At 42.4% G+C, this 27,530-nt stretch overlaps 3 protein-coding genes across 5 annotated transcripts; all 3 read right to left on the bottom strand.

The window, feature by feature from the left end:
• LOC121573210 (dynein light chain 1, cytoplasmic) lies at positions 1-2,879 on the bottom strand. The gene is made up of 3 exons (XM_041885120.1): positions 2,781-2,879; positions 1,815-1,953; positions 1-385 (listed from the first exon to the last, which is right to left on the bottom strand). Exons 2-3 carry the CDS (start codon positions 1,944-1,946, stop codon positions 248-250), a joined length of 270 nt encoding a protein of 89 aa, XP_041741054.1. The 5' UTR covers positions 1,947-1,953; positions 2,781-2,879; the 3' UTR covers positions 1-247.
• Positions 2,880-11,627: 8,748 nt separating this feature from the next.
• Positions 11,628-20,266, bottom strand: LOC121573262 (DNA polymerase beta-like). The gene is made up of 14 exons (XM_041885124.2): positions 20,043-20,266; positions 19,555-19,612; positions 19,352-19,418; positions 17,824-17,898; positions 17,580-17,638; positions 17,369-17,418; positions 15,092-15,143; positions 14,875-14,929; positions 14,693-14,765; positions 14,437-14,507; positions 14,050-14,136; positions 13,691-13,758; positions 12,959-13,098; positions 11,628-12,657 (listed from the first exon to the last, which is right to left on the bottom strand). Exons 1-14 carry the CDS (start codon positions 20,101-20,103, stop codon positions 12,563-12,565), a joined length of 1,011 nt encoding a protein of 336 aa, XP_041741058.1. The 5' UTR covers positions 20,104-20,266; the 3' UTR covers positions 11,628-12,562.
• A 177-nt stretch (positions 20,267-20,443) lies between these two features.
• LOC121573226 (enkurin domain-containing protein 1) lies at positions 20,444-25,814 on the bottom strand. 3 transcript variants are annotated; one of them, XM_041885121.2, is made up of 8 exons: positions 25,706-25,814; positions 25,126-25,226; positions 24,790-25,014; positions 24,375-24,547; positions 23,924-24,109; positions 21,873-22,018; positions 21,535-21,671; positions 20,444-21,349 (listed from the first exon to the last, which is right to left on the bottom strand). In XM_041885121.2, exons 2-8 carry the CDS (start codon positions 25,208-25,210, stop codon positions 21,189-21,191), a joined length of 1,113 nt encoding a protein of 370 aa, XP_041741055.1. In that variant the 5' UTR covers positions 25,211-25,226; positions 25,706-25,814; the 3' UTR covers positions 20,444-21,188. The 3 variants fall into 3 exon arrangements, with proteins under 3 accessions (XP_041741055.1, XP_041741057.1, XP_041741056.1); XM_041885123.2 differs by having other exon boundaries at positions 21,873-22,012; XM_041885122.2 differs by lacking the exon at positions 25,706-25,814 and adding an exon at positions 25,572-25,677.
• Between the last annotated feature and the right edge of the window lie 1,716 nt (positions 25,815-27,530).

The raw sequence follows: 27,530 nt of genomic DNA, 5'->3' as shown, positions 1-27,530 counted from the left end.
GCCAAACGATATCACTTTAATTAATTTTAAAAAATGACAACATCAAATCTACTGTAATAGAAAACAAAAATAAATACAAAGTGTTTAATTTCTCACATGGCCATGTATTTTTTCTTCAACAATGAACAAAATAGTAGAAAGCAGCACAGAAAAAGGCAGTCCCAGTTGACCAGGAATGATACAGCCTTTCTGTCAAGTCCGTATTTAATGGTCAGTTGATGTTGAAGGGGCTGGGGCGGCTGGCCCCTTAGCCAGACTTGAAAAGCAGGATGGCCACCTGGCCCAAGTAGAAGTAGATGAAATGCTTGGTCTCATGGGTCACGTAGCTGCCAAAGTTCCTCCCTACGATGCAATGCCAGGTGGGGTTGTACTTCTTGTCAAACTCCTGGGCGGGGCAGAGACAGGAATGCAGTGATTAACCAGACATAGCATTCATTGAGGGAACCATTAAAATAGGTAATGGTTTGGTTCCCTCCCTAAATATACTCTACAAAAATAGTGTTGGTCGGTCCAATGTATCATTAGCTGAAATAAAGATCACAGAAATGTTCCACATGCACAAAATGCTAATTTCTCAAATGTTGTACAGACATTTGTTCACAATACCTGTTAGTGAGCATTTCTCCTTTGCCAAGATAATCCATCCACCTGACAGGTGTGGCATATCAATAAGCTGATTAAACAGCATGATCATTACACAGGTGCACCTTGTGCTGGGGACAATAAAATGCCACTAAAATGTGCAGTTGTGTTACACAATACAATGCCACAGATGTCTCAAGTTGAGGCAATGTGCAATGCCCCTGCCCAGTTGTGAAATCCATAGATTAGGGCCCAATTCAGTTATTTCAATTGACCGACTTCCTTATATGAACTGTAACTCAGTAAAATCATTGAAGTTGTTGCATTTATATTTTTGTTCAGTATAGTGTTTTTTCAGCACCACTGTAGTACATTTCATACAGTTTGCCATTGATTTATAGTAAACCAGTAACTTGTCAGGCAGCTAACATTTAGTATGAAGGTCTGACTATTTTAACTGAATTTCATACCAAAGCCAGGGATAACATCCCTTTCCCCATGTATGCAATTCAACAGATCGTTTGAGCATCAAACACAAGATTTTAACAATTGTGGACAACTGATAGCAACATCATAAATCAATCCCCCGCAGCCCACAGTGTAATTTATGGTAAGAGTCACACTGACTGTTCTGCATGGGGAATAGGCAGAGAGTCATTCAGCCACAGACCTAGCGGACTAAACTCGACAGTGAAGAAAGATTGATGAACTTCATCCAGGCTTTGTGGAATCTAGCTCCGACTGTCGATTCGCCCAAGGTCAATACTTAAAAACGTAAACCTTGTACCTAAATTTGTAGAGTAAACCGTGCCTATATAAATAAAAAAAAATGCTGAAACCCATACTTTTTCAATAAACATTAATCAAATACAACCACCGACTGTTAGCTCATGCTGTTGCTATAAGATAGCCACAGACCTGTTGCTATAAGATAGCAACTTAGTGCAAATGCGCTCGTTGAATCTCAACAAGGAAACAGTTCGTGGTGGTATTTCATTATAGTTTATTGAAAACGACAGCAAACAAAGGCACGCAACCACAGAGGCCAAACAGGTACACGGTGGGCGTTTAATAATTTACATTTTTATAAGTATTGACCTTGGGCAAATCGATGCATTAGGAGCTAGATTCCACAAAGCCTGGTCTCGGCACCACGCTGTTAGTGAAGTTCATCAGTGACTTCCATGGACCACAGACCATGTTAGTCATTGAACTGTCGTCTGGGTAGCTACCTTCTTGATGTATGCAGCGATGTCTTTCTCGATGTTGTACTTCTCCAGAGCCTGCGTGGCGCACTCGACTGCGTCCTGCTGCATCTCCTCCGACATGTCGGCATTTTTTATGACTGCTTTTCTGTCAGACATGGTTGCCCTAGGAGCCCAAAACACATCACCGTATTAATGGCATGGGAGGATCAACTTGGGCTCACCCTGCATTTAACCGTACTCACTTCTTCTAGAAAGAGCTTGGCATATTAAGACTCATCATCCACTAGTAGCTAAAGCAGCATCTTCAGATCAGAGCTTAACACACCAAGCAGCACTTGTCTTGCTGCCGTGCAAATACCAATTACATAATAATGGGTACATGGCATCCCGGGGAACTATTATTTTATCTACGTTGCGTAACAATTTCCATCACCGCTACTGCGCAGTTTCTATGGATACGCTTCTAAAGTTAATTGCCTAGCTAACTAGAATCCTTATCTTCTCCAAAGAACGTTAGTGAAATTTTCCACATGATCACTCAGGAAAAAAAGATAACATTGACCTTTGCTTTGATAAATCTAGTTTTACAGTAGCTAGCTAACACCATTTTCCCAAATGAGTCAAGACTCAAGTTAAAATTAGCTAGCTACTGTTAACTAGCTAACGTTAACTTACAATTCAGTGCAAACAGCAATGCTTTCCTTTAAGTGTAAGACAGGTGCTAACTTATTTCGCTAACAAATACGTATGTCATGATATTAGCTAGATGTCAAAATGTAAGTTGATAGCTGTCTGACAATCTAACGTTAGCTAGCTAGCGGATGAATCAACGTCAATGACCATTTTGTGCCACTCACAGACGCAAATAGCGGTTTCAACTGTAACGTTACTTATCAATTCAGATACCAAATTAATAATAGACTACCTCCTCCACTATGATCAATCAAAAGATAACGATCGATATCTCATAATAGCCAAGCTAAGTTTTACCTAAATATCCAACGCCGGTTTTCTCCGCTATATGGACGCTTGGTTTCACAGCTACAACTCCCGCTAAGTAGAGGTTGACAAAAAGTAATGTGGGTGTGTAACTGACCTGACCCAATGGCACCTATATCCTATTGGCTACCCCGTTATGCATTCGGTGTAGTTATTGGTCAATCTCTCGCAGCTTTCGTTGGTGTTTCTCATTGCATTTTATTTCAACCCATCATGCTTTGCGGTTCCCACGCGTCGTCGGTTTCCGTGGAAACCGTTGTAAACAACAATATTATCACAGTTTCTAAACCCTACTGTACCACAGACAGAAGGGGTAACTTATACATATATTTGAGTGTACTGTCTTTGATATTAGCTTGCTGCCTGCTACGAAAATTCCAATCTGACGTTAAATTTACAAAAGCTGGCCTTCTAGCCATGACCTACTGGGTGCTGCTGCTAACTGGCTGCTTAGCAGCACAGCTCAGACAAATCCGCAGAGGCATAGAGATTCTATTAAATGACCGTACTAAAGGGGCTATAGATGGCTTGCAGTTGACGTACGACGCCTCCAGGCGGCCATGTTGGAAGACCACCGCATTAATTCTTCTGACAACAACAGCCGAGTGGCTACCCCAAACTGCATGATAACAGTGCCTAAAACTAGTTGATTCATCAGCACGGTCATTTTCTGTAGAGTATCTGGCTGCTCTAACAAGGCAGGAAAGAACGGGGGGGAAAATATGTTTACAGATTCCCCGCAACCATGAAATACCATTGGTTACACCAATGAGATAACACTCAAGAATTGTCAGAAAAGCGAAAAAAACGTTTTGCCCGTCAAGACCTGAACCCAGACAGCTCTCAGTAACTGGTCTGCTACGATCATTTCATCACTGGTAAATGAAGTCTGATCGATTTCGAGTTTAGTTGAGCTGCTATGCTAAGCTAGTTAGATAGCTTGTAGTCTAGCAATTAGCATGTGTCACGTGAGTTTAACATTTTGGGGAAGCTATTTATCACCATAAAAATTAACCGTTATAACAAAGGATTACATGCCTCGATCATCGCATTTGTGATGAGTAGATTGGATAGTGATCATTTAGGCTATTAACAAGCGCGTAGTGGCATAGGTTTATAGGCTATATCAGAGACGTTTCCTTTGCATGGGAAAAATGTGGCCTTTGATAAACATTTCATACAATTCTACTACACTTTATATGACTGGAGAAATTAGCAGAATATTTTTTAATACGATGGTAGCCTAGGCCTACTCTACTGACAACAGATCAATAAAAAACGACCTTGTCTTGAATGCAACCATGTAATCTAGGCCTATGAAAAAGGGGTCCTGGCTAAAAGGGATCCAGCTTTTGTCAAATTGTTCCCAAATATTTTTTATTGCATTTTAGCTAACCCTAACCCTTTTCCTAACTGTAACCTAATTCTCATAACCTGCTGCCTAAATTCTCCTAATCTGCTATGAAATGTCAAATATGACGTTAATTTGACAAAAACTGGATCCCTTCTAGCCATGACCATGAAAAGGGGAGACATAAATTGTAAAATATGACATCCATATAGCCTGAAGGTCACTATTGACCCAAAAAACTTCCAGTGATTATCATATATTCATATCAGTGGAGGCTCCTCGGAGGCTTACATTCAGGGCAGGATGTAAATGTAAAATGTTCTTTGTCTAAAATAAATCACTGCACAAAAATAAATCACTGCATTTGACTCACACAGCCTCAGTCACTTACATTGTCCACTGTGTGTGTGCCTCTCTGTGACATAAGCTAAACATCTAGCTGGCTAGCTCATCATGTCTCAGTCTAAACTGTACACTCAAAAATACAGAAAGGAGTGGGAATCAAACCCTGAATTCAAAGGCTGGTTGAAGCTGTTTGTTGGAGATGATACACGGGCATACTGCCTGTATTGTAAGGCTTATTTCTACGCCAAACTTAGTGATGTAAAAAAACACATGACAACATGAAAACATACTCAAAAGGCAAAGCCTTATAACAGTTCCATCCAAAACAAGCTGCCATTTATGGTTTAAAAAAAATTGACTCTGCAAAAAAGGCTGAGGCCAACATGGCATTAGCTATCGCTGAACACTGTTCCATGCTGGCATGTGATCACATTGGAGAAGCATGTAGAGCTGCTTTCTCAGACTCCACTGCTGCTACCCACTTCAAAATGCACAGGACAAAGTGCACAGAAATGATTAATGGTGTTCTAGCACCATACTTTCTGAAAAAGTTGGTCGCAGGTGTGGGTGACCAGCGTTTCAGCCTCCTCCTCGATGAGTCCACGGATGTAAGTGTTTCTAAGTACCTGGGGGTTGTGATAAGGTACTTTAGTGACACCAAGCAGACAATTGTATCAACATTTCTGGAGCTTGTTGAGTTGGAGGGAGGAGATGCCAAATCTATAGCCTGTGCTGTTGTGGCTTTCCTCGAAGTGTTGTCTTAAAAAAGAGAAACTCCTGGGGATATGGACTGACAATGCCTCTGTTATGATGGGGATTAACAATGGGGTCCATAATGTGCTGAAGGAGGAGTATGGCCTCAAATATCTGGTTCTTATTCGCTGTGTGTGCCACTCTCTGCAGCTTGCTGTAAGTCATGCTTCCAATGACACCATCCCCCGTAGTGTGGAGTACTTGGTACGAGAGACTTATAACTGGTTTTCAGTGTCTCCAAAGCGCAGGGAGGCCTACAAGGCCATAAATGAGACCATCAACTGTGGGGAGAAACCTTTACAGATAACTAAGGTGTGTGCCACACGTTGGCTCTCCATTGAACCCGCTGTTTCACGCATTTTGGACCAGTGGGAGGAGCTTAGGCTGCATTTCACAGTCACCAAGTCCAGTGAACACTGATTCATGGCTTAGGTTTTATACTCCATGTACAGTGATCCTCAAAACAAACATTTTTTGAAGTCAGTGCTGGTTGAGGTACAGTTGGCCATCAAGCTTTTGAGGGAGAGCAAGTAGATCCTCTTAAGCTACTTGACAGCTTGGTTAGCCTGATCAAGTCTGTGAGCAGCAGGGTGCTGAATCCACTGGCAAATGTTGATGTACTCAAAGGGCCAATAGATGGATACATCGGTCCCAAACCGTACCTTGGTTACCTTTTTGAGTCAAAGGCAGCTGAGCTCCACCTTGCGCCTGAGGATGAAAACAATGTCTGAAAGCGGTGTGTAGCCTTCACCATCTCCCTCACTAATGAGTTGAGGGTGAGACTGCTGGACAACATCGAAGCATTGCAGTACATGTCCGTTTTCAATGTGGAGGAAACTCTAAAGCACAATAAGAGCCTTGGAGAAATATAAAAAATAGCCAAGCTCCTTGGCTACTCCCCTGCAGAGATAGACAAGATTGTCCAGCAATGGCGTGCCATCCATCTTAGTAAATGGAATGAGACAAAAAACACACTGGGCTTCTGGAGTGAGATTTGGAAGTTCAGGGATGCAGCTGATATCAACCAGTTTCAAGAAACTTGCCATGGCTGCTGTGTCTGTGTTGTCCTTGCCACACTTGAATGCTGAAGTCGAGAGAGGATTCAGCCAGATGAGTGTGGTAAAAAGCAAACTTAGAAATCGGATGTCCTTGCAGACCCTTAACTCCATCCTGTACATTCGATATGGACTGAAGCTGTCTGGTGAGGCTTGCTATGAGCACCAGCTGCCTGATAATGTTTTGCAGCTTTTTGGCACATCAGCTGCTTACTCGTTTAAGTCAGCTCCCTCAGTTGCTGAACCTGCCATAGAGAGCCTTGACCAAAATGACGATGACCCACTCTTTCTGTGAGCCAGCACAGCCTGTGTGTGTGGGGGTGGGGGGTCGAAAAATAACAAACAATTAACCTGAATTAGGGCCAGACTAGTTACCATCATTTTCTCACATTGTCATTGACAGTTTTTTCTATTGTCTCTTTTTGGTCCATTTAGATTGTTAATGTAGATTGTATACAAAAAAATGGTTAAAATGTTATGGTTAAAAATGTAAATGTTTTACTGTGACTTGTTGTAGGCTCCTAAGTGGACCATAAGGTTAAAAACCAAATCAAACTTAAGAAAAATAAAAAAATAGTGTTAAATTGCGTCAATTCAAATCTGGTATAGGAACAAAAAGAGGTCAATACACGTCTTCTAAAATAGACTAGTATTTTAATGAATGCAAACACTTGAATGGTAAATATGATGTTCGTATATACGGGCCCACTGAAACACCACGCAACACTAACTTTTTCAACCCAAGGTTCTTCTTTAATACTCTGACAGAGATAGTTCCTGCTCCAGGCTGGGCCTGTCAGAGTAGAGGCTGGGTGTGGTTTAAACTTACCCAACCTATCGATGGCGCACAGGCTGGTCCCAGACTCTTGGCGCATCCCTGTTGCCAGGTGTTAGTTGTTTCTGTTGCAGTACACATGTCCTTGAGCGGTTTAACAAAGAGGCAGTGTTTGTGTGAGTCACAAGTCTATCTCGGCCTACCCCCTAACGGTTCCTCACATTAATCACAGCTTGTTATGTTAAACAATCTATATCAGTACAGCACAAACCTATTATGTTTAATAATTAATGTATTCTTTCTAAGCTAGGCATCACATCTAGTTGTAAGAAAATAGATCCCCACACCAGTTAGTGCAATTTATTTCAATTTGCCTTGCTGACTTCAGTAGCAAGTAGCAGTAGCTAGCTAGAGTCAAATTTTGTAGACTTTTTGTTGAAGAACCCCTTTCATTCTCTGGGGTACACGGAAAAGGTGCGAATTAAAACTGAGGGTCGACCTCTGCTTGAGATCAGTTTCATGAAGAAGGATGAAATTGGTATCAAAAGTATAGCTGGTTAACAGGGAGCCTTTCATCAAGCCACCTGTATTGCTGGCATTGCCTGCTTTTTGGAAAGTCAGCCTTGGGCGAAAGAGGGGTACAGTGACATGAAGAACATCGATCGTTCAGCTAAACGCCAAAAAAAAAGCAGGGAGCATATACAGTTGAAGTCGGAAGTTTACATACATTTAGGTTGGAGTCATTAAAACTAGTTTTTCAACCACTCCACAAATGTCTTGTTAACAAACTATAGTTTTGGCAAGTCGGTTAGGACATCTACTTTGTGCATGACACAAATAATTTTTCCAACAATTGTTTACAGACAGATTATTTCACTTATAATTCACTGTATCACAATTCCAGTGGGTCAGAAGTTTGCATAAACTAAATTGACTGTGCCTTTAAACAGCTTGGAAAACGTCAGAAACTGATGTCATGGCTTTGGAAGCTTCTGATAGGCTAATTGACATCATTTGAGTCAATTGGAGGTGTACCCTGTGGATGTATTTCAAGGCCTACCTTCAAACTCAGTGCCTCACTGCTTGACATCATGGGAAAATCAAAAGAAATCAGCCAAGACCTCAGAAATAAAATTGTAGACCTCCACAAGTCTGGTTCATCCTTTGGAGCAATTTCCAAACGCCTGAAGGTACCACGTTTATCTGTACAAACAATAGTACGCAAGTATAAACACCATGGGACCACGCAGCCATCATACCGCTCAGGAAGGAGACGCGTTCTGTCTCCTAGAGATGAACGTACTTTGGTGGGAAAAGTGCAAATCAATCCCAGAACAACAGCAAAGGACCTTGTGCAGATGCTGGAGGAAATAGGTACAAATGTATCTATATCCACAGTAAAACGAGTTATATATCAACATAACCTGAAAAGCCGCTCAGCAAGGAAGAAGCCACTGCTCCAAAACCGCCATAAAAAAGCCAGACTACGGTTTGCAACTGCACATGGGGACAAAGATCGTACTTTTTAGAGAAATGTCCTCTGGTCTGATGAAACAAAAATAGAACTGTTAGGCCATAATGACCATCGTTATGTTTGGAGGAAAAAGGGGAACGCTTGCAAGCCGAAGAACACCATCCCTACCGTGAAGCACAGGGGTGGCAGCATCATGCTGTGGGGGTGCTTTGCTGCAGGAGGGACTGGTGCACTTCACAAAATAGATGGCATCATGAGGAAGGAAAATTATGTGGATATATTGAAGCAACATCTCAAGACATCAGTCAGGAAGTTAAGCTTGGTCGCAAATGGGTCTTCCAAATGGACAATGACCCCAAGCATACTTCCAAAGTTGTGGCAAAATGGCTTAAGGTTGACAACAAAGTCAAGGTTTTGGAGTGGCCATCACAAAGCCCTGACCTCAATGCTATAGAACATTTGTGGGCAGAACTGAAAAAGCGTGTGCGATCAAGGAGGCCTACAAACCTGACTCAGTTACACCAGCTCTGTCAGGAGGAATGGGCCAAAATTCACCCAAATTATTGTGTGAAGCTTGTGGAAGGCTACCCAAAACGTTTTACCCAAGTTAAACAATTTAAAGGCAATGCTACCAAATACTAATTGCGTGTATGTATACTTTTTACCCACTGGGAATGTGATGAAATAAATAAAAGCTGAAATAAATCATTCTCTCTACTAGTATTCTGATATTTCACATTCTTAAAATAAAGTGGTGATCCTAACTTCCCTAAAACAGGGAATTTTTACTAGGATTAAATGTCAGGAATTGTGAAAAACTTAAATGCATTTGGCTAAGGTGTATGTAAACTTCCGACTTCAACTGTACATGCTCACATCAGATTCAAGCTTTTGGGAAAAAGCCGCATCGATCATGACGAAGGTCTGCGTATTCAAACTGCGCAACACAACAAGAAAGTAAGAAGAAACAGGGATGTTCTCAAGCGGTTTATCAACCCCACTGCATATTTGTGCATGCAAGAACAGGCTTTTAGAGGACACTACGAGAGGAAAGTTCCGCTAACAAGTGCAACTACAAGGCGCTTGCAGCGGTAATTGCACGTTACGATGCTTTACTTGCTGAACATATGGAACTTTCTACTGTCTTCTGTCTTTTTCTGGGATGTCGAAATCAATTCAATAGCTTCCATCGCATCATCCATTAAAAGTTAGATTAAAGAGAGAGGTTGACGCAGCGCATTTTTCGCGCGCGCTCAAGTAGGCTTTCCACTTTCCTCCTGTATTTATTTAGCAAAAATGATAACAGTTAATGTTTTACTGACTGAATTTTGCTGGACCCCAGGAACAGTAGCTTTATTATGGGGATCCATAATAAATACAAATACAAAAAACACAATCACTCCGGACAGACACAAGCAAAAACCCATTACATAAATGTTGCAGCAGCCTAGGCTACACCTAAACAGAGATCTGACATGCTGTATGGGATGAAAACGAGACAATTTTCCAGTCAGATCAACTGTAGGCTACTAATAAGAGCAGCTGCATACAACCTATGTGCGCTGTCCATTTGGTCAGGGTAACTAATTGGTAACGTTATGTATTTATAGTCCATGTGTGTGTCAGGAGAAAATGTGAATGTGATCACATTTGGTTTATATTCAAAATTGGGCTGGCTAGGCTGCCTATACGTTTTCAATCCAAAATTATTAACTGGAATTAATCAATCAACATAATAGTGATGACAGATGTGAGTTAATTTTGTATAAGCCTACAGTTGCATAGGCCTGCATGATGCAAACATGCATAAAGCAAACTCAGCCCTGCGAGTTCCATTGTCTATCAGTTGTCTCCCCCTCCTAATCTAGTCTAAATATAATTCAAATGAAAAAGTATAAGGTTGCTGCTGTGTAGTGTGTTGTGTTATTTGTCTTCCCAGTCAAATCCTGTCCTGCACAGAAGTCAAGCCTCTGAACACCTCAGCTCATGCCTCATACCCTCATTCAATCACTGCTGTGATCCCTTCCTAACACTGTGGAAGCAGCCCTCTCATTCCCATTCCCCATAATATTGTATTAGAAATGTCTTTATTAAATGCTTTAGGTTAAAATAATGACTCAAGCGATTTTTGAAACACACTTTGACGTCTCTGTGCGGAATGCCTATACCATGGGTCTCCCATCCTCCTCAATTTTTCAAGTCACCAGCCTCCACTGATTTGACAACCCAGTGATAATTACAGCATAGGACAAAGGCCTCAATGTGATAGGACAACCTGCATTGGTTGTTCCAGCCCAACAATAGATTTAATCTTTATATGACACTAAAACACCTGAATGAATTAAACACAACCAAAAAATTAAGAACCTTGATGGTATAGGTGACCTGAAGAAGTGATATTCTAACATCAGATGTGCTTTTCATTTATGTACTACTGTAGGTTCACCAGCTGACCTATTAAGACACCCACGTCAACTGGATTCCCACTGTGAAGATGATCAATGCTGCAGCAGCAGCATCAGTTTCTACTTCTACTACTTTGTCCTTTTCCAAATATGAAAGGAGACATCCCTCAATTATACGATATGGTTGTAGTATGCTGTGGTCAATCTAAATGATTATGTTGTGCCGTTTGAGTAGAGCACCTTCACCTTGTCGTCATGACAAAAGTGCCCTCTTAAACCGTATGAATATATAAAATGTAATTCGGAACGTGTAAAATACTATTGTTTATGATATTGTAAACCATACTGTACGTTAATAGGCTATATTGTTGTATAGGTGAAATTAAGTATTTTGCTTTGCCTAGCCCCATTGAATAAAACATTTCTTATAGCCCAACTATTGTCTTTCTTTACAATTTAAACACATTTAGCGAGCCAGGCCTAATCGCTCGACATCACTAATGCTCTTGTGGCTGAATGGAAGTCCCCGCAGAAATGTTCCAACATCTAGTGGAAAGCCTTCCCAGAAGAGTGGAGGCTGTTATAGCAGTCTCCACTCTTAATGCCCATGATTTTGGAATGAGATGTTCAACAAGCAGGTATCCACATACTTTTGGCCATGTAGTGTATAAACATTTGACTTGAAGTAAAATGATTTATTCATCAATGCCACAAACCTGGGACATCGAAGAGCACCATATGAACTACTATCTGAGCGCGCACAGATTCTTCTGCTTTTCCATTTGAGGAATTAGACCAGAACAAATAATTTAAAAAGGCATATTGTGATTTTTGATGGGTGAGTTACAAATGGAGAAACAACTGGATGTGCAAGGTAGGTTTGATATAAAATACTAGGTCAACTCCAGCAGAATGAGAAACACAAAAATCTATTTAGAAATGCCACATATTGAAATCTTAACTTTGAGTGAGTAAGGGAAACAACAATGTACACAGATGCTGCAGGAGTGACTAGTCAGGCATACCAACAAGATCTGGCAGCAGCCCTATGCTTTAGCCAGTCTGTTTCTGAAGTCAAGGCAACATTGTTGCCTAGCTAGCCAAACAAGACAGCCACAAAGCAGAAAGACTGACACACTGTGTTGCTGTTTGAGACACATAAGTTACTACCTCAGCACCATCAATACAAATATATTTGCATGTTTCTGCTGAGTGACAGCACTGTAAATAAATAATGATGTCTTACTCTTGGCATTGTCAGAGACTGTAGAAATCTCTGGCAATCAAAGAACACATCATGCATATGATGAGTGTTTGCAAGTCTATTTGAAGCTCTAAATGATTTGTCAATCTAAAGCATATTTCGTTCTCAATGCATGATTGCATTTACTAGTGATTTCAAAAACACTGATAGAGTTCACTTCAATATCTATTACCTGGTATAAAAAGTCAGTGGGACTGGGAGAAACCTCATGGTTTTGTCCTATTTTTCCCTCCTGGGAAAACAGACACCAAAATATATAGAATCCCTAAAACACACAGAAACACATACACCATTTTCAGCCTTTGAAGTTAAATCATGTGAGGATAAAAAGTGTATTTTTAACCCCTCCTTTCACTCGCTGCGCTCTTTGGGCTCTTTGTATTTCCACTGGATGTAGTCAAAGATGTCCTTCTCACTGTCCACCATCAGAGGCTCTCCGGCCATACCTACAACCACAGAGAAACAGACATGAACTAACCTTGCAGTTTAAGTCACTTTACACAGTTGGCTAACCCACCAGTTAATGACAGAGATAGATACATTTATGAATTTCAGTAAATAAGATACAGGTGCCTAATCCAAAATCAATCTCTAGACACTTGGATCTGAAGGATTCGCTGTGTGTAAGCAATATGAGTTTCCTCAGCTTACACCAATCCATCCGGTCCTTTCAGAACCAAACAGAATGTCTTTAGCAGTTGCGGCAAGGGGTTGATTTTGGACTGCTGCTATTTCAGTGTGACTCACCAGTGACCCCCACTGGCCGGATGGTGTACTCGTTGAGAGTGAAGCCTTTCTCCAGAGCGTGAGTTCTCATGTTCTTATTGAAGATGTCACTGCCAGTGAAATACAGCACACCACAGTAATACTGGTCCTTAGGAATTAACCTGCAGTAAGATAAGGGACATTTTATTTCTGTTATAGCGACACAATCATTAAGTTTGACGACGACACAATGGTGGTAGGCCTGACCACCGACGACGATGAGACAGCCTATAGGGAGGATGTCAGAAACCTGGCAGTGTGGTGCCAGAACAACAACCTCTCCCTCAAAGTAAGCAAGACAAAGGAGCTGATTGTGGACTACAGGAAACGGAGGGCCGAGCACACCCCCATTCACATCGACAGGGCTGTAGTGGAGCGGGTCGAGAGCTTCAAGTTCCTCGGAGTCCACATCACTAAGGACCTATCATGGTCCACACACAACAACAGTTGTGAAGAGGGCACAACAACGCCTCTTCCCCCTCAGGAGGCTGAAAAGATTTGGCATGTGCCTTCAGATCCTCAAAAAGTTATACAGCTGCACCATTGAAAGCATCTTGACTGGCTGCATCATCGCTTGGTATGGCAACTGCTTGGCATCTGACCGCAAAGCGCTACAGAGGGTAGTGCGTACAACCCAGTACGTCACTGGGGCCGAGCTTCCTGCCATCTAGGACCTCTATATCAGGCGGTGTCAAGAGGACACTAGATACCCACCTGATATCAATGCGCCTGTGAAGATATTCCTCCCCGTCTTCATCATTTTGCTGCAGCTGGCAGACTCCCTAGAGACAGCAACCATCAAATCAATGACCAGGTCGTGGACCAGGTAAAATATAGGTTGAATTGATAAACATTCTGACTAATGTGACTAGAGAGAGTAACTATCACATAAATAAGCAGTGAGCCATGTGCTTGAACGCTTGCTTCCAATTTAGTTAAGTGAAAGCAGTACAGACACTTGCTGTACAAATTACATTACAAATGAAGACATAAAACATCTTAGTTACTTTCACTGTTAAAGAAACAGATAAAGCAATATTCCCTGCAGCTAGCTAGCCACACGCAGTCCTCACCATGAATTTGGTGTCTCCTTTGGACAGTGTGTCTGTAATGAACCCAATGGACTCAAAATGTTCCACCACGGCATGGAGAAGTTTGGGCTTGAAGAGGAAGAACAAAGGAAGGATGGGATGAGCATATGAAAGTCATAAAAGGTCGTCTTCTGTTGAATGCAATGCCCTTGGGCTGTCATGAATGCATGCACTAAACCAAAGCATGAAGATATACATAGCAAATATCAAGAATGTATTCAAATATGGACTGGTGAACTGTAAAGCACTTAAATGGAGATTGCACTTATCCAATGTGCACTTATAAAGGAGTCAACTGTACCTTAGTGTGTGTATATTAATCATTACAGTACCAAAGCAGCAGTAGGCATTGTGGAGTTTGGTGGTTACCTGTTTCTCATCCACAGAGGTGTAGTTTGGGTGGGTCAACAAGATATCAATATCCCCACTGGATTCAGCACCTGCAGAAGAGAATGCAGGAACAGATAAATAATGAGAAAATGACCAAAAAAATAAATCTAGTTTATTTTTCTTCCCAGTGCAATCACTTCCTTGATCATACATGAAACATGCACATCTAAACAGTACACACAGTTATTACTAATACTAAAAACCTCCAAGTACACCACTACATGTCAGGACTCACCTCTCCTGTAGCTTCCACAGATGGTCCCGATGTACTCAGTATCCAGCAACTCCAGCTCCTGCAGAATGAAGGTCTGGACAAACACACACAAAGTGTAAGACAGTAGTAAGAGTAAATAAACGCCATTCTAACCACTTTTAAAAAGTGGCATAAAATGTTTTCACAACAGTAATTTCACCCACCTCCATCTTCGTCATCTCAGCTCGTGGAATCCTCTTCTCAAACTCCTCAAAGTACCTACAGCAGACACAGAGCAGCGTCACACACATGCCATCAAGCATGAACAGGAAACTTAAATTGGAATGTATGAGACACCAACCAATGATGCTCATACAACATTAGCAAAACACTTACATTGGTGCAGGCAGATTGAACCACTGACAGGAAATTCACACTTACTTGAGTCCAATCTGCTGATGATGATTGAGCTTGTGTTCAATTTTCTTCAGATCTAAAAGCACAACATTGTTAATATACAGTGAGCACCAAAAGTATTGGGACAGTGACACATTCCTTGTTTTGTATGTGTACTCCATTACTTTGGATTTGAAATGATACAATGACTGAGGTTAAAGTGCAGACTGTCAGCTTTAATTTGAGGTGAACCGATATGGAATAGAATATATTTCTAAACACTTCTACATTAATGTGGATGCTACCATGATTACTGATAATCCTGAATGAATCGTGAATGAATCGTTGAAAAAGAGGCATAAATATAATTCCCCCCAAAATTGATAACCTCCCCGTGGTGAGAGGTTAGCATGTCTTGGGAGTATGATATTTGTGCATCTGTAACCCGATATGGATGAAAATTAAAATTAAAGCTAACAGTCAGCACTTTAACCTCATAGTCATTGTATAATTTCAAATCCATTACAGAGAAAAACAACAAAAAATGTGTCACTGTCCCAACACTTTTGGAGCGCACTCTAGTCTAATAATAATAATTGAAGTTACTTTTGAAATTGTATGGCATTCCCATACAGTGGGGGGGAAAAGTATTTAGTCAGCCACCAATTGTGCAAGTTCTCCCACTTAAAAAGATGAGAGAGGCCTGTAATTTTCATCATAGGTACACGTCAACTATGACAGACAAAATGAGAAAACAATTCCAGAAAATCACATTGTAGGATTTTTAATGAATTTATTTGCAAATTATGGTGGAAAATAAGTATTTGGTCAATAACAAAAGTTTCTCAATACTTTGTTATATACCCTTTGTTGGCAATGACACAGGTCAAACGTTTTCTGTAAGTCTTCACAAGGTTTTCACACACTGTTGCTGGTATTTTGGCCCATTCCTCCATGCAGATCTCCTCTAGAGCAGTGATGTTTTGGGGCTGTCGCTGGGCAACACGGACTTTCAACTCCCTCCAAAGATTTTCTATGGGGTTGAGATCTGGAGACTGGCTAGGCCACTCCAGGACCTTGAAATGCTTCTTACGAAGCCACTCCTTCGTTGCCCGGGCGGTGTGTTTGGGATCATTGTCATGCTGAAAGACCCAGCCACGTTTCATCTTCAATGCCCTTGCTGATGGAAGGAGGTTTTCACTCAAAATCTCACGATACATGGCCCCATTCATTCTTTCCTTTACACGGATCAGTCGTCCTGGTCCCTTTGCAGAAAAACAGCCCCAAAGCATGATGTTTCCACCCCCATGCTTCACAGTAGGTATGGTGTTCTTTGGATGCAACTCAGCATTCTTTGTCCTCCAAACACGACGAGTTGGGTTTTTACCAAAAAGTTATATTTTGGTTTCATCTGACCATATGACATTCTCCCAATCCTCTTCTGGATCATCCAAATGCACTCTAGCAAACTTCAGACGGGCCTGGACATGTACTGGCTTAAGCAGGGGGACCCGTCTGGCACTGCAGGATTTGAGTCCCTGGCGGCGTAGAGTGTTACTGATGGTAGGCTTTGTTACTTTGGTCCCAGCTCTCTGCAGGTCATTCACTAGGTCCCCCCGTGTGGTTCTGGGATTTTTGCTCACCGTTCTTGTGATCATTTTGACCCCACGGGGTGAGATCTTGCGTGGAGCCCCAGATCGAGGGAGATTATCAATGGTCTTGTATGTCTTCCATTTCCTAATAATTGCTCCCACAGTTGATTTCTTCAAACCAAGCTGCTTACCTATTGCAGATTCAGTCTTCCCAGCCTGGTACAGGTCTACAATTTTGTTTCTGGTGTCCTTTGACAGCTCTTTGGTCTTGGCCATAGTAGAGTTTGGAGTCTGACTGTTTGAGGTTGTGGACAGGTGTCTTTTATACTGATAACAAGTTCAAACAGGTGCCATTAATACAGGTAACGAGTGGAGGACAAAGGAGCCTCTTAAAGAAGAAGTTACAGGTCTGTGAGAGCCAGAAATCTTGCTTGTTTGTAGGTGACCAAATACTTATTTTCCACCATAATTTGCAAATAAATTCATTAAAAATCCTACAATGTGATTTTCAGGATTTTTTTTCTCTCAATTTGTCCGTCATAGTTGATGTGTACCTATGATGAAAATTACAGGCCTCTCATCTTTTTAAGTGGGAGAACTTGCACAATTGGTGGCTGACTAAATACTTTTTTCCCCCACTGTATATACTCAACCCCTTCACCATATGCACTGCAGGCTATTCTGGTATATTCTTCTTAATGTAAAAAATAGCTTTAAAAGTTCGACAAACCTTCCAGGGTCTTCACTCCCTCATCAAAAAACTTTCTGGCAGCAGCCGGACTGGAGAAGGAGGGAGAAGAGTTAACAACTGGTTATGTGTGTTTGATAAAGGCTGGAACAAAATCCTGTGGAACGGTAGTTCTCTGCGAGAAGAGTTTGCCACCCCAGGGCTAGAAAAAGGGGTCAGGGATTGGGTTTAACAAACAAAGCAGAAGACATACCCAATACCAGTAACTCTGGTAAGGAAGTTGATGGATGAGCTGGTGTCATCATTACGAATCTGGGAAGATAAACACAATCCATTAGCCTGCATCAAACTGAGTGGAAATAACAATATAATTATCATATTTTGTTTGTGCATTTTGCATTGTGGTTACAGTGGACAAAGAAGTGACAGACTGCACCTTTAACACAGAGTTCACTGTCTATGCATGAAGGATAATATGTAATTCCTCAAACACTCACCTTTTCCAACTTCTTGAGTGTTCCTGTTTGTAAAAACTCATCTATCTTCTTAGCGATCTCTTTTCCAACTCCCTCCTATTTAAAATAGATTAACACAATATAATGTATAATGGAAGTATAATGATGTATTGTTATACTACTTTACTGGTGAGCATTGGCTGGCATCAGATTAACCCTTGATCATGACATAAAAGTAATTGGACGAAGGCGTCTTCTGTACAGGAGTTTTGTTAAGAGCCCCAACGCTCGGTCTGAACATTAACACGCGCCGCTTGCTGTACAGTTTTGGAAGCATAAGGACCTTATCTTTCATAAAGGCATGAAATGTTTAAAAAAATAACTAAAGGTTAAATTGATACACACCTTTATTGGGTAAGTGTTGCCACAACACCCTATTTCCATATTACAGCGCGTGTTTACGGAAGACAGACGGAAGACAGAGGGACCACCTGTGCTAATTAGCTATCTAGCATACTCCGTACACCTGTGCGTAACAGAAGAAAGCCTCCAGAAACGTGTGGTCACTGAAAAATACGGTTGGCTGCCGGTTAAAAAAAGTGTACAGTAAGTGTATATTTTGCATTTGTGAAATTATTTTGATGTGATATGAAAGTAGAGGGCTTTATGTTTATATAACTATATCGGTTTTGAGAATCGATTCACGTTTAGATGGAGTACTTGGCTGTTTTGGCTGCCAGAGCCAGTCTACCTCTGAAAATAACATACAAGGAAGGTCCTTGGACCTTAAGGAGTAACGGTAGTAACTTTTACAGATGCACAATTGAGAGCATACTGTCGGGCTGTATCACCGCCTGGTACGGCAACTCCACCACCCACAACCGCAGGGCTCTCCAGAGAGGGGTGTGGTCTGCCGAACGCATTACCGGGGGCAAACTACCCGCCCTCCAGGATACCTACAGCACCCGATGTCACAGGAAGGCCAAAAAGATCATCAAGGACACCCGAGCCACTGCCTGTTCACCCCGCTATCATCCAGAAGGCGAGGTTAGGACAGGTGCATCAAAGCTGGGACCGAGATAATTGAAAAACAGCTTCTATCTCAAGGCCATCAGACTGTTAAATAGCCATCACTTGCACATTAGAGGCTGCTGCTTCCTATAGAAATCACTGGCCACTTTAAGAAATGGAACACTAGTCACTTTAATAATGTTTACATATCTTGCATTACTCATCTCATATGTATATACTGTATTCTATAATATTCTACTGTATCTTAGTCCATGCCGCTCTGTCATTGCTCGTCCATACATGTATATATTCTTAATTCCATTCCTTACTTAGATTTGTGTGTATTGGGTATATGTTGTGAAATTGTTAGATATTACTGCACTGTCGGAGCTAGAAGCACAAGCATTTTGCTACACCCATCAATAACATCTGCTAAACACGTGTATGTGACAAATAACATTTGATTTGATTACATCTTGGGCTAACATCAGATGAGCTTCCAAGTCAATCAACTACTGCTATAACAGCACTGTACTGTCTGAGACACCTATGCCCTCACCAGTTTCTTGGCCTCCTCCCCATTTTTGATCTTCTGGGGGTACTTGGAGATCACTGAAGCGGCTTTCCTGAAAAACAGTTGCACAACACAGATAAAGTTCTTCACTGTAAACGTGGGGCTGAAGGAGCCAGACAAATGACTTATTCAGATGCCTGTTGTGAAGGGACACTAGCATCCTTCACTACACTACTACCATGTCTTACCTGTAGACGTTGTACTTGTGGATAGCTCTGTTGACATTCCTCTCATAGTTGGCCAATTCTGGGAGAGTAAGAAACAAATATAGAATCATACTCACTCAGACTTCGCATATTGAAGAAACATAAACTAACAGAGAATATTGGAGGGATTAACAGGCTATTAACCATGGTCCATGAGCATCACAGATGCTGACGTTTTACCTCACCATAACAGGCTGTGCAAAAGGGGATTAAATGTGACGAGTTTGACACAGCTATTAGCTAACTCAACGTTACGAGGACTACACAACACTAGGGGTTAGCGTTTTAAAGATTGAAATACATTTGCATTCGTGTTTTATATACTAGTTAGTAACAAGCTATTCATATTATGTCCATCTGCTTGACCCATTGTTTGCGATATTTGGTTGCAAATTAAGCTAGCTAGCTAACCTATTCATATGTGCTAGCCAGGTGTCGTTAGCTGGTAGCTAGCACGCCGCTTGATTTACCTGTAAGAAAGTCTGTTATTCCCTCGTTTGGGGATTCCTGTGGCGCTTTCCTTTTACTCATCTCTGTATTCTAGCTTTTTTCTAAAGTATATTGTATTCTTATTTTACTTTCTTGCAAGAGGTAATGTAGCTAGCTAAAACAGCCTCTGCAGCCTGCTAGCTATTAATATTAGCAGGAGAGTAGACGAACAATGAATTCCACTACGAGGGGGCAGGGCCTGAGTTACACATCACAGAAATCGCAAGAGATAAATAGCAATTTTTGGTTGAAAGTAGACCAGTGAGCGGTAGTGTTATGCGAATATGGTACACACGTAGAAAATGACTTACAAATTAAGGTCAGACACAATTGGTTGCGCGATAGAAGAGTCTCTGGTCCTCACATTCATATGACGAGGCACTATAAAAACACCCTCAAAGTTTAATGACACACAAAATGACAAAAACAAGACAATCAACCCAGTTTGGACATCACATTTCAGCCAGTTCCAAGTTTATATGATTCTGAGTCAGCTAAAATTGGCATTACACACACACCACTACAGTGAAGTACATTCTCTGCCAACAGAAGTGCTTGGTTTACAGTAGGGCTGCCTAATTGCCCTCCTAAGAAAAGTATCTGACTGAAGTTTTCTCCCTGCCTGTCTGTATCATCGATGCTCCCTCTGCTCAAGCTACTGCTACTGACTGCCTTTCCCAAATGCCTCTACATCTGAAGCTGTGAAAGACCATCAACCATGAACTGTCAGATCCCTACATTTGTTTTTATTTTCAAAGCAACTTTGAGATTCTTGTTTGTAATGTAAAGCGCTATATACAATAAATGTTATTATAATACATTCAGTAGTAGGCCATTGGAAGTCAAGCGCTAGTGAATGCATCCTGCTTAGTGTCACAGGATAAATAAATCACTTCATTTTACAATCTCCCTCTTTATAAATTACATTAATAATAGCTCTAGAGTCTAGGCTATTTCCCAGCAGCCTCTTAGACTGCAGGATCACTTTCAGTAGGCACGTAAAGGAGAGAACAAAAAATAAAAATAGCCTTCATAGGACAAGTTCAAATAGTGTCTCCCAGGCTTTCAGAATGTTTTCTCCCACGATCTTGCCTAGTGAATAAGATCCAGGCAGGCCTCCTCTTGTGTTAGGAGTCTGTCTTGACGTAGACTTTGTCCCTGGAGAAGATCTTGATGGCCTCCTCCACCTCAGAGAGCCTGCGGTCCAGCTGAGCACGACGGGAACGGACACCCAGAGAGTCGGCTCTGACTGGAAGAGACAGCAGCTCACTCACCAGAGACCGATGGGCTGGAAGAAGAGAGAGAGACAAAAGAGAAAAGAGCATCCATCTTGATCTGAAGGTTCAACAGAAATACACACCATCTTTTCAATAGTAAATACCATTATTTGAGCTGATGTATACATACTAAGCAACTTGAAAAAGACTAGGCATAAGACAAATAATGTAAAAGTGTTTGTGGTAAAATCCCTACTCTCTTTGAGTGACTCCAGGGTCTCCTGTCTCTCCCTCTCTGGCATCAGGGTGTGACCAGCTGGGATGGATGGATCAGGAATGTTCCTCCTCTTCTCCTCCTCCTCCCTTCGCCACTGCTCCTTCCGCTCCTCAAGGCTGATAGACAGAGGGAGAGGGAGAGAGAGAGAGAATGATTCATAGTGTCAGAAAAAAGTATGCTTTGTAACTATGAGGCAGAATTATCGGATCTGGAGTGAATATTTGCTACTTCCAGTGACTTCCACTTTTGAATGCATGATAGACTTGTTGTTATGTGCAGTTAGAGGAGGATAATGTATATTGGTTCAGTGTACTTACTACTGAGGCACCTGTCCCTTGACGGCGCTGGGCAGGGGCTGACTGTTCCTCAGGTTGGTCAATGACTGGGAGCGACGGAGGACTGTCTTCCCTGCAGCCTGCGCGTTGTGGCTCACAAAGTCCACCATCCTGCCCTGCACCTGCAACTGAATATACTAATTCATTAAGTATGCATTTGGGCTCAGAGGATAGCACATCATGAAAGAATCATACCACATTTATTTTTAATATTGTTCCTTGGCAGAAACAGACAGAAGAGATATTCTGCTCAGCCACATTTGGAGGTAATTGGACGTTGAATAAAAAGGTGTCTCTTTGTTATTAAAAACCTTCAGCTGTGGAGGTTCCAACCATAGAGGGCAAGGTTTGGGGGTAGATGTGCAAATACACAGCTAAAATATACACTCATTGGATAAATATATGTTTACATTTCAGTGGAGTCCATCATTAATTCAGTCAGTTTGGGCTATTTTAAGGTACAGTGAGGGCAACATTTTTTTGACCCCCTGCTGATTTTGTACGTTTGACCACTGACAAATAAATTATCAGTCTATAATTTTAATGGTAGGTTTATTTGAACAGTGAGAGACAGAATAACAACAAAAAATGTTATAAATGGATTTGCATTTGAATGAGGGAAATAAGTATTTGACCCCTCTGCAAAACATGACTTAGTACTTGGTGGCAAAACCCTTGATGGAAATCCCAGAGGTCAGACGTTTCTTGTAGTTAGCCCACATCTCAGGAGGGATTTTGTCCCACTCCTCTTTGCAGATCTTCTCCAAGTCATTAAGGTTTCGAGGCTGACATTTGGCAACTCGAACCTTCAGCTCCCTCCACATATTTTCTATGGGATTAAGGTCTGGAGACTCTCTAGGCCACTCCAGGACCTTAATGTGCTTCTTCTTGAGCCACTCCTTTGTTGCCTTGGCCGTGTGTTTTGGGTCATTGTCATGCTGGAATACCCATCCACGACCCATTTTCAATGCCCTGGCTGAGGGAAGGAGGTTCTCACCCAAGATTTGACGGTACATGGCCCCATCCATCGTCCCTTTGATACAGTGAAGTTGTCCTGTCCCCTTAGCAGAAAAACACCCCCAAAGCATAATGTTTCCACCTCCATGTTTGACGGTGGGTATGGTGTTCTTGGGGTCATAGGCAGCATTCCTCCTCCTCCAAACACGGCGAGTTTAGTTGATGCCAAAGAGCTCGATTTTGGTCTCATCTGACCACAACACTTCTCCTCTGAATCATTCAGATGTTCATTGGCAAACTTCAGACGGGCATGTATTTGTGCTTTCTTGAGCAGGGGGACCTTGCAGGCGCTGCAGGATTTCAGTCCTTCACGGCGTAGTGTGTTACCAATTGTTTTATTGGTGACTATGGTCCCAGCTGCCTTGAGATCATTGACAAGATCCTCCCGTGTAGTTCTGGGCTGATTCCTCACCATTCTCATGATCATTGCAACTCCACGAGGTGAGATCTTGCATGGAGCCCCAGTGCGAGGGAGATTGACAGTTCTTTTGTGTTTCTTCCATTTGCGAATAATCGCACCAACTGTTGTCACCTTCTCACCAAGCTGCTTGGCGATGGTCTTGTAGCCCATTCCAGCCTTGTGTAGGTCTACAATCTTGTCCCTGACATCCTTGGAGAGCTCTTTGGTCTTGGCCATGTTGGAGAGTTTGGAATCTGATTGATTGATTGCTTCTGTGGATAGGTGTCTTTTATACAGGTAACAAGCTGAGATTATGAGCACTCCCTTTAAGAGTGTGCTCCTAATCTCAGCTCGTTACCTGTATAAAAGACACCTGGGAGCCAGAAATCTTTCTGATTGAGAGGGGGTCAAATACTTATTTCCCTCATTAAAATGCAAATCAATTTATAACATTTTTGACATGCGTTTTTCTGGATTTTTTTGTTGTTATTCTGTCTCTCAGTGTTCAAATAAACCTACCATTAAAATTATAGACTGATCATTTCTTTGTCAGTGGGCAAACGTACAAAATCAGCAGGGGATCAAATACTTTTTTCCCTCACTGTACCTATCTCACCTGTAAACTCTGGTTCCCTGTATGGTTTTGGGAGGCTGAGCGAGGTGAGGGGGACGGCGATGGGGCACGGCTTGTTCTTGTGGAGGGTGAGAGGGCACGCTTTGGTCTCGGGGGGCCAGCAGAGCCACAGATAGAATGTGCCTTCAAAAAGTTCTGACACTCCGGCTTCATAGGAGGGCTGGTCTCCTGCAGAAGGAAGAGAGAGAGGATGTAAAGAGATTGTCGGTTGTGACATGGTCATCACTACAGCCACGTAGGATCGATCCCACATTATGACAAAAATAAAAATACCACGCTAATGGTGGTGCCCTGGTTTGTTATAAGAGGAAGGCCCAGCATCCCTGGAGTCTGGACATCCTTATAATTTAAACTAACTGGCACAGGTCTATGCTTGGTGTGGAAGCCCCCAGTGCACTAAACAAACGGCTGCCTATCTCCCAGTCCCCCTCACCTGTAGCTGGGCCATGACCCTGGAGGGGATGTCCTGGTATTTAGGGGAGCTCCACAGGGCTTTGACCGGGACGGGACGGGAGTGTTCCCTCTGTGCCTCCTGCTCTCTGCAGCGTCTCTGGATCTCCCTCAGCCGACGCACGTTCTCCTTTCCGTAGTCACGCACCAGCTGCTCTGTGGGACAGACAGAGAATACAGGGAATTAGAGAAAGGGAACACAGTCTTATATTGTGTCTGTTGAAACTTTTTTATTTATTTTCCTGTATATAAAAGACAGTCACCACCCTTGCATGCAATGTACTACAATGAGAAACTGTCCATGCACTCCAACCACAAATGTGGCTTTGAAATTGGCAAGGAAAGTGGCAGATGGCATTGACCTGTGGTTACCACGAAACAGTAGCCGTTGGACTTACTGTGCTTAGTGGGGTTGGGACTGAGGGAGACCCCCTCCAGTCTTAGCAAGGCCCCCATCACCCCTCTCTGGCCCTTCTCCAGAATGTGTGTGGCGTTAGGGCCGATGCGGGGGTGCCGGGGGGCACGGGAGCTGTAGCAGCCTGGGTACAACACAGGGTCTGGTGCCAGGGGACCAGAGAGAAGGGCTGGAGTCCCATGAGCGTTCCCCTCCAGACGACCCCTGGCTGGGATAAGATTCATTCACAGAAGAATGGGAGTGTAAGGAAGACACTGGGTGACGTGTTTTAACAACAATTATTGGGATTTTAAAAAGCTGTACATTTTAGCTATCTTACCAGAGGCAGGACGTTTGTAGTATTCGGGAAAAAGGGAGGGATCTGGGGGTATGGGCCCAGATATCATGGAGGGACCCTCGCACATCACTGAACACCTGTGGCTGTTGCGCGACCAACACAGATATTCACAATTGGGCTAGTTAGCTACTCGGATAGGTTTTTCACTGAATTCACATTTCAGAAAGTAACGTTATCATGTAAGCAACAAATGTAATGCCAGTTAGAAAATACAGTTACACGCCGACCATGACCTGCTGTTGTAAGTTTAGAGAAAAGGTGGTTGTTAGCTAACGTTAGCTAGCAAAATATATCGATGCATTCATTGACGACTGATAACTAACGGTATTGTTCCTAAAATACAGCTAACATTCGCTAGCCTAAATTAACACATATTTATGCAAACACAATAGCTAGTATCGGTTTTACAGTTTTATGACAAATATTACTTTTATAAAATACTCCAGACTTCAAACCAACTGTAGCTAGCATTAGCAGACCAGTCAACACGCAGCAATCAGTGATGACGCAGTGACAACAGTGCTCAAAAAAAATCCCTCACCATGGCAACAATGTAACCTACCGCAGATACGTGAGGCAGCTATAATACCAAATCCAGTACAATATAAAGATAGGCTAAAACTGCTTCTCCAATAGAAATCCCGATCACACTTGTAGGCGACGTTGGCTAGCTAAACTCATGCGCAGAAACACGTCATCGGGTCTAACGGGCTCTTGCATCGAACTGCGCATGTGCACGGCGTGAAATCAACGGTACTCCTTCGATATAAAGTTGTTTTTGACGAAAATTTAAAACGGTTCAGTTTGTCACTTTCACGAGGTTGGAGTAATAACTCGTTCAGCTATTTAGGACATTGGCTCTAATCTAGGTTGTGCCTTTAGATTTCGAGAAAATTAAACAACTAAGGAATATGTTTTCACTTTTCTCATTGACTTCTCAAACCCCAAACCCCGGCCGGGTTTGTTCTGGCTTCGCAAGCGTTCCCGGAAGTCTCGCAATGTTGCGCCTCTGGGTTTAGAACCTCTGTGATAATACTGAGGACGACCACCTAACACAGAGCACCTGGATGTCTCGGACATAGAGATGCTATTAAATTAATAGAGGGACTATGTCATAATCCCTAAAGGTTCCAAATGGGACGAAAATGGGAGCCATTTTGGTCAGGGAAAAATCCCAAACCAGTCTAATTGGAATTAATGGCAGTAGAGGCATAGGTGATGCATTTCCTGAGTTTTCTTGTGCAGGAAAATAAAAGTAAGACGTGATATATCAGAAATGGTGTAATTGAATTATATAAACATAAACTATTGTCATACAATTATAAATACAGTTTATACAGGTTTTATAAAACAATTATGTATAATAGCCTCTAAAATATATGTAAACAGACCATAAACGCTTATAAGAAATCCCGCTATGACCTCCGACGAACCATCAAACAGGCAAAGAGTCAATACAGGACTAAGATTGAATCGTACTACACTGGCTCTGACGCTCGTCGGATGTGGCAGGGCTTGAAAACTATTACAGACTACAAAGGGAAGCACAGCCACGAGCTGCCCAGTGACACAAGCCTACCAGACGAGCTAAACCACTTCTATGCTCGCTTCGAGGCAAGCAACACTGAAGCATGCATGAGAGCACCAGCTGTTCCGGATGACTATGTGATCACGCTCTCCGTAGCTGATGAGAGTAAGACTTTTAAGCAGGTCAACATTCACAAGGCCGCAGGGCCAGACGGATTACCAGGACGTGTACTCCGAGCATGTGCTGACCAACTGGCAAGTGTCTTCACTGACATTTTCAACATGTCCCTGACTGAGTCTGTAATACCAACATGTTTCAAGCAGACCACCATAGTCCCTGTGCCCAAGGACTCTAAGATAACCTGCCTAAATGACTACCGACCCGTAGCACTGACGTCTGTAGCCATGAAGTGCTTTGAAAAGCTGGTCATGGCTCACATCAACAGCATTATCCCAGAAACCCTAGACCCACTCCAATTTGCATACCGCCCCAACAGATCCACAGATGATGCAATCTCTATTGCACTCCACACTGCCCTTTCCCACCTGGACAAGAGGAACACCTACGTGAGAATGCTATTCATTGACTACAGCTCAGCATTCAACACCATAGTGCCCTCTAAGCTCATCACTAAGCTAAGGATCCTGGGACTAAACACCTCCCTCTGCAACTGGATCCTGGACTTCCTGACGGGCCGCCCCCAGGTGGTAAGGGTAGGTAACAACACATCTGCCACACTGATCCTCAACACGGGGGCCCCTCAGGGGTGCGTGCTCAGTCCCCTCCTGTACTCTCTGTTCACCCATGACTGCATGGCCAGGCACGACTCCAACACCATCATTAAGTTTGCCGACGACAC

The sequence above is a fragment of the Coregonus clupeaformis genome, chromosome 18 (assembly GCF_020615455.1).
Source record: "Coregonus clupeaformis isolate EN_2021a chromosome 18, ASM2061545v1, whole genome shotgun sequence".
In the NCBI taxonomy this organism is placed as follows: domain Eukaryota; kingdom Metazoa; phylum Chordata; class Actinopteri; order Salmoniformes; family Salmonidae; genus Coregonus; species Coregonus clupeaformis.
Note: the sequence above shows the minus strand (reverse complement) of the source record. Positions and strands in the feature narration are given on the sequence as shown.

Bases quoted from the DNA above. Each gene is read 5' to 3' on its own strand.
- LOC121573210 (XM_041885120.1), bottom strand. From the start codon at position 1,946: ATGTCTGACAGAAAAGCAGTCATAAAAAATGCCGACATGTCGGAGGAG. The intron at 386-1,814 runs GTAGCTACCCAG...TGCCCCGCCCAG, and splicing joins TCGCTGCATACATCAAGAAG to GAGTTTGACAAGAAGTACAA.
- LOC121573262 (XM_041885124.2), bottom strand. From the start codon at position 20,103: ATGAGTAAAAGGAAAGCGCCACAGGAATCCCCAAACGAGGGAATAACA. The intron at 17,899-19,351 runs GTGAGGGCATAG...TATTTTAAATAG, and splicing joins GGGAGGAGGCCAAGAAACTG to GAGGGAGTTGGAAAAGAGAT. The intron at 13,759-14,049 runs GTGAGGACTGCG...TGCTGTCTCTAG, and splicing joins AAGGAGACACCAAATTCATG to GGAGTCTGCCAGCTGCAGCA.
- LOC121573226 (XM_041885121.2), bottom strand. From the start codon at position 25,210: ATGTGCGAGGGTCCCTCCATGATATCTGGGCCCATACCCCCAGATCCC. The intron at 24,548-24,789 runs GTAAGTCCAACG...TCTGTCCCACAG, and splicing joins TCCCAACCCCACTAAGCACA to AGCAGCTGGTGCGTGACTAC. The intron at 22,019-23,923 runs GTGAGATAGGTA...TAGTATATTCAG, and splicing joins CAGGGAACCAGAGTTTACAG to TTGCAGGTGCAGGGCAGGAT.